At 40.1% G+C, this 6,955-nt stretch overlaps 1 protein-coding gene across 7 annotated transcripts in view; it reads left to right on the forward strand.

The window, feature by feature from the left end:
* Positions 1-6,955, forward strand: part of CABCOCO1 (ciliary associated calcium binding coiled-coil 1) — a 141,783-nt gene that overhangs the window by 39,775 nt on the left and 95,053 nt on the right. Inside the window, exon 6 of one of the 7 annotated variants that reach the window (XM_028481144.2) lies at positions 2,275-2,337. The exons of 5 other annotated variants lie outside the window; for them this stretch is intronic. In XM_028481144.2, the coding sequence (XP_028336945.1) occupies positions 2,275-2,319 (45 nt within the window). In that variant the 3' untranslated portion in view covers positions 2,320-2,337. Of the gene's footprint in view, positions 1-832; positions 1,972-2,274; positions 2,338-6,955 lie in introns of those variants that run through there. One more of the 7 variants, XM_055080837.1, reaches the window with a different exon arrangement.

Raw genomic sequence — 6,955 nt, forward strand, 5'->3', positions numbered from 1 at the left:
GTTTATCAATTTTGTTTATCTTCTCAAAGAACCAGCTTTTAGTTTTATTGATCTTTGCTATTGTTTCCTTCATTTCTTTTTCATTTATTTCTGATCTGATCTTTATGATTTCTTTCCTTCTGCTAAATTTGGGGTTCTTTTGTTCTTCTTTCTCTAATTGCTTTAGGTGCAAAGTTAGGTTGTTTATTTGAGATGTTTCCTGTTTCTTAAGGTATGATTGTGTTGCTGTAAACTTCCCTCTTAGAACTGTTTTTGCTGTATCCCATAGGTTTTGGGTCGTTAGACAACTCTTTAATCATGTTCTATTATTTTATTCCAATTGATCTCTTTCTGCTGAATACTGGCTACTCTTAGCACACCAATAAGCATGTAAATCTGTACCATGTTATACGGTTTTCTAATTGTTTCCTGTGGATTGATATATTTAACATAATCCAACTGTAATTTCCTTGAAGGCAAGGATCATGTGCTGTTTTTCTACACAGCATATAGTATAATGCAGGACATAGTAACCCCTCTTAATACGACATAAGTGATTCAGTGACAGTGCATATAATAGCAGTTCTACAAGAAATGGTCTACTTAAAGATACTTTTGAACAGCCTTACATATAATCACATATATGTATTTACTAGAAATGAATCCTGGGTAAGAGAACATCTTAAGGAGGCTAAAGATGCCATCAGAAGTGCTCCTTAGATTCTCAACTGCTTGAGGAGGCTGTATTGCCTAGAAATATAGGAGATGGGAATGGCCATGGTCAGACATAAAGTGAATAAGGGATGGGACTTCCATGGTGGCGCAGTGGTTAAGAATCTGCCTGCCAATGCAGGGGACACAGGTTCAAGCCCTGGTCCGGGAAGATTCCCTCATGTTGCGGAGCAACTAAGCCCGTATGCCACAACTACTGAGCCTGCACTCTAGAGCCTGCAAGCCACAACTACTGAAATCCACACGCCTAGAGCCCATGCTCCACAACAAGAGAAGCCACTGCAACGAGCAGCCCGCACACTGCAATGAAGAGTAGCCCCTGCTCGCCGCAATGAGAGAAAGCCCGTGTGCAGCAACAAAGACCCAACGCAGCCAAAAATAAATAAATAAAAAATAAAATAAATTTATTTAAAAATAAATAAAGTGAATAAGGGTATATTTACATTATCTTTATAATTTCCCTGATGTTAAGAACCAGATGGAATGTGCCAACTGTTCTGTCTTCCCTAGTATTGTTATTCCGCAGTTTATAAATTGCTTACTTCATTAAACACCTCAGTCACTGTGTCTCAGTCTCCACTTGGGTACTTGTTCTAATGCTGGCCTTTTAAATGAGCTGAAGGAAAACAAGGAACCCTTTTTGCTTTTGACTTTCCTTAAAGTTTCTTCTTTGCAATCTCCTCATGCTGTAGCTTAAATTAGGTGTCACTTGACAAAGTTTCGCTGACAACATTTCCATGTCAGAATTACATCATACAGTGTGACAGCATTGCAGTAATTATCTGTTAGGAATACAATTCTATCTCATCTATTCAGCAAAACTTTGGGAAAATGATAGTGGCTTCAATAGCAGCATATGCAGACATTTAGAATCATCAAGAAAAAAGTTTCATAAAGAACTCCCTTTTCCCTTTGTTAATTACACAATCGTGACTTTCTTCTCCATTTTAAGGTTATATTTAGGTGACATTTATGCTTATGGAAAGATAAAATGGAGAAAGCAGACAAGGATTGGCTCATTTATTTTCTATTGTCTTTTGTATTTTCCCCAAGCTGACCAGAGCTATAAAAAAAAAGTCCTTAAGGAAGGGATGTTGGGTCTTAAAGAATTAGACCATTCATAGAATTTTAAAGGATTAACCAAAGCAAGTGTTATACTACAATATTTTATGGCATTTTAGAAGTGTCTGATAACCTTTGGTGCAAATACCGTTTTTTAAATTAACAACCTTTCATAGAGGAAGCAGAGGCCTGCCCCACTAATGTAATTATTCATACTGACCTCAGGGCTCTGGAACCAAACAAGGGCCATACAACAGCCATATAAATGTTCCAAATTTAAATCTCAGGCAAGCATTCAAGGTAGATAACACTGACGAAATTTAGTTTCTTTCTTAGCTGTGGATAGATGATTATAAGAAGACATGTAAATTGCCTCTAAGAATAATGGCTAAATATTCTAATTACTAATAAAGAACATAAATAAATCATATTCATACTTTTCTTGGGTTTTAGTTTAAGGAAAATTAAATTTGTATTTTTGAATTTAACAATTGTTTCTAGCTATTTCTACTCACCTTTTTCAAGAAATTTCATGTTACACCTTAGAGACATATTTTCGGTAAGTCATTCTTGACCTGAGATTTTTCATAATCTAGAAATCTAATAGGTATAGTTCTATAAGCAGCATGTGTTGTAGTTCATTCATTGGTTCGCATATAATAGTGTTGTTGTTTGCAATATACGTTGAAAAAGGCAGTAAACAACTAGAATGAGCTAGAATAATGACAGAATGGAGCAGAAAACGAAAGCAGCAGATACCTGTAGTTGTAGCCATCTTAGTGGATGAAGTACTGTGTGACCCTTATTTATAGAGATGAGGATTCCCTTTTAAGCACCCAAGCCAGGAGCTCTCCAAATCTATTGTTTTGACAATGCAATTAGACCACAGATCCACAGACTTAAGAACTGTAAGGGAACCAGAATCTCCTTAAGGAATATATTTTTTCTTTGGCCTTAAGGACCCACCCAGAAACCTGGAAACTGCTATGTCCTTTGCTTTTGTTACCTGAAAACTAGAAGAAACAGTGAATACTTGCACACAAAGAACGCTATTAGATATTAGCAATGACGATGGTCAAAAAACTCATAGCAGATATCCTAAGTTATGGTTCTAACCAGGTGTCAACTGCCAAGCATCTACTAAAATGAGATGATGCAACTATAACAATTATATATTCATTATTCCACATATGTTATCCAGTTCCTATTGTGCTCTAAGCCTGTGCTAAGTTCTAGGGGTACACAGTGATGAGCAATGATTCTTGTCCTCAAGGAGTTTATTGTCAAATGAGAGGAGAGAAGTGATTACATAAGTAATTACAAAATAGGGTCACTTCCAGTAACAAGTGAAATCTAAGAGGAAATATAAAGGTTGTGAATGAGTTAGCCAGAAAGTGCATTTTATATTTTTGGTGCAAGTGAAAGGAATTCCACTCAAAATAATTAATAAAAAAGTGGGGGTATATTATTAGATCACTAATTGGTAAATGCAGGGGATGAAAACTGGACTAAAGCCAACTGGATCTAAGTAGTCAACAGTGTTATTGAGTGTGTGTGTAAATACATGTGGGTGTGTGTATGCATGCACGTGGTTCAGTCTCTCATCTCTCCTAGACTTTTTTCATTTCTTTTTTCTGAAGGGCCTTGTTCCCTTCTACTGCAGACAGGCTTCCTTCAGCTGGTGGTAGACATGAAAGAGGCAGCTCCAGTTTAACAACTCCAAAAGAAAGAGACATTCTTCCTCGCAGTATTATTGTCTGTGCTTGTGTCATGCATCCACTCTCAATTAGTCACTATGGCCTGAGGAGTGATGTTATTAGAAGACCCAAGTTGACTGTATTGAATGGGTGACAGAGGATGAATAGGTCCCCAAAAGCAGCAGGAAGAACGTTTGCAAAAGGGAATAGTGATTTTATCAAAAGAGTGAACTAAGCACACATGTACAACTCCTCTTCCATCTAAAATCCCATAAAAGACTAAAATTTTCAAAATTCATAATGCTGTAGATAAGAGCTTTTATGACACCTAAAATTATAGATTACTGATTAGATGAAACTACAGCCCCATATGTACTGAGAAGATGCTACAGAGTTAATGCTGCATTTATTTAGGCATCCTCAATTGATACAGAAATGGGAGAAATCTTTAGGGGGAAAATAATGAAAGCAAGTAGAGCAACTGCACCATTTAGCCTGTTTACCTTCTGCTGCTTATGTAGAGCACTGGGACTCCATGGCATTTGCTCCAAAGCTAAAGAAACTATTGTGGACATTGATGCCAAAGAGAAGGGCACTTGTAGAGTGGCCACTGATGTTCAGAAGGGACAGTGAATACACCCTGAATATAAGCTACTGGCACACCTACCTACTATCATTCTTTACCCCTCCGCTATAGTCTCTAGAGGCAAGCTATGGCAAACAGACATCCACAGACAAATGAACCAGGATCATCTAATGTAAAGATAAATCAACAAGCAGTTGAGGAAAAAAAAATCATAAGAGAGGGCTTCCCTGGTGGCGTAGTGGTTGAAAATCCGCCTGCCAATGCAGGGGACACGGGTTCGATCCCTGGTCTGGGAAGATCCCACATGCCACAGAGCAACTAAGCCCCTGTGCCACAGCTACTGAGCCTGCGCTCTAGGGCCTGCGTGCCACAACTACTGAGCCCACGTGCTGCAACTACTGAAGCCGCATGCCTAGAGCCTGTGCTCCACAACAAGAGAAGCCACCACAATGAGAAGCCTGCGCACCCCAACAAAGAGGAGCCCCCACTCACTGCAGCTAGAGAAAAGCCCATGAGCAGCAATGAAGAGCCAACATAGCCAAAAATAAATAAAATAAATTTATTAAAAAATAAATAATTTTTGGGGAGATTGGAACCAAGATGGCGGAGTAGAAGGACATGCTCTCACTCCCTCTTGTGAGAGCACCAGGATCACAACTAGCTGCTGGACAATCATCAACGGGAGGACACTGGAACTCACCAAAAAAGGTACCCCATGTCCAAGGACAAAGGAGAAGCCACAGTGAGATGGTAGGAGGGGTGCAATCACAGTAAAATCAAGTCCCATAACTGCTGGGTGCGTGACTCACAGACTGGAGAACACTTATACCAGAGAAGGTCACCCACTGGAGTGAAGGTTCTGAGCCCCACGTCAGGCTTCCCAACCTGGGGGTCCAGCAATGGGAGGAGGAATTCCTAGAGAATCAGACTTTGAAGGCTACTGGGATTTGATTGCAGGACTTCAACAGAACTGGGGGAAACAGAGACTCCACTCTTGGAGGGCACACACAAAGTGACATGTGCATCGGGACCCAAGGGAAGGAGCAGTCACCCCAGGGGAGACTGAACCAGACCTACGTGCTAGTGTTGGAGAGTCTCCTGCAGAGGCGGGGTGGGGGGGGGTGGCTGTGGCTCACCGTGGGGACAAGGACACTGGCAGCAGAAGTTCTGGGAAGTACTCCTAGGCGTGAGCCCTCCCAGAGTCTGCCATTAGCCCCACCAAAGAGCCCAGGTAGGCTCCAGTGTTGGGTTGCCTCAGACCAAACAACCAACAGGGAGGGAACCCAGCCCCACCCATCAGCAGTCAAGCGGATTAAAGTTTTACTGAGCTCCGCCCACCAGAGCAACAGTCAGCTCTACACACCACCAGTCGCTCCGGTCAGGAAACTTGCATAAGCGTCTTAGATAGCCTCATCCACCAGAGGGCAGACAGCAGAAGCAAGAAGAGCTACAATCCTGCAGCCTGTGGAACAAAAACCACATTCAAAGGAAGATAGACAAGATGAGAAGGCAGAGGGCTATGTACCAGATGAAGGAACAAGATAAAACCCCAGAAAAACAGCTAAATGTGATCCAGGACCTCAGAAAAAGAATGGAGGCAAAGATCAAGAAGCTGCAAGAAATGTTTAACAAAGACCTAGAAGAATTAAAGAACAAACAAACAGAGATGAACAATACAATAACTGAAATGAAAACTACACTAGAAGGAATCAATAGCAGAATAACTGAGGCAGAAGAACGGATAAGTGACCTGGAAGACAGAATGGTGGAATTCACTGCTGTGCAACAGAATAAAGAAAAAAGAATGAAAAGAAATGAAGACAGCCTAAGAGACCTCTGGGACAACATTAAATGCAACAACATTCGCATTATAGGGGTCCCAGAAGGAGAAGAGAGAGAGAAAGGACCTGAGAAAATATTTGAAGAGGTTATCCTTGAAAACTTCCCTAACACGGGAAAGGAAAAAGCCACCCAACTCCAGGAAGCGCAGAGAGTCCCATACAGGATAAACCCAAGGAGAAACACGACAAGACACATAGTAATCAATTTGGCTTTACAGGCAAGCAAAAGCTAAGAGAATTGAGCACCACCAAACCAGCTCTACAACAAATGCTAAAGGAACTTCTCTAAGTGGGAAACACAAGAGAAGAAAAGGACCTACAAAAACAAACCCAAAACAATTAAGAAAATGGTCATAGGAACATACATATCGATAATTACCTTAAACGTGAATGGATTAAATGCTCCAACCAAAAGACACAGGCTTGCTGAATGGATACAAAAACAAGACCCATATATATGCTGTCTACAAGAGACCCACTTTAGACCTAGGGACACAGTCAGACTGAAAGTGAGGGGATGGAAAAAGATATTCCATGCAAATGGAAATAAAATGAAAGCTAGAGTAGCAATCCTCATATCAGATAAAATAGACTTTAAAATAAAGAATGTTACAAGAGACAAGGAAGGACAGTACATAATGATCAGGGGATCAATCCAAGAAGAAGATATAACAATTATAAATATATATGCACCCAACGTAGGAGCACCGCAATAAATAAGGCAACTGCTAACAGCTATAAAATAGGAAATCGACAGTAACACAATAGTAGTGGGCGACTTTACCACCTCACTTACACCAATGGACAGATCATCCAAAATGAAAATAAATAAGGAAACAGAAGCTTTAAATGACACAATAGACCAGATAGATTTAATTGATATTTATAGGACATTCCATCCAAAAACAGGAGATTACACTTTCTTCTCAAGTGCACACAGAACATTCTCCAGGATAGATCACATCTTGCATCACAAATCAAGCCTCAGTAAATTTAAGAAAACTGAAATCATATCAAGCATCTTTTCTGACCACAACGCTATGAGATTAGAAATGAAT

This window comes from Physeter macrocephalus, chromosome 20, assembly GCF_002837175.3.
Source record: "Physeter macrocephalus isolate SW-GA chromosome 20, ASM283717v5, whole genome shotgun sequence".
Taxonomy (NCBI): domain Eukaryota; kingdom Metazoa; phylum Chordata; class Mammalia; order Artiodactyla; family Physeteridae; genus Physeter; species Physeter macrocephalus.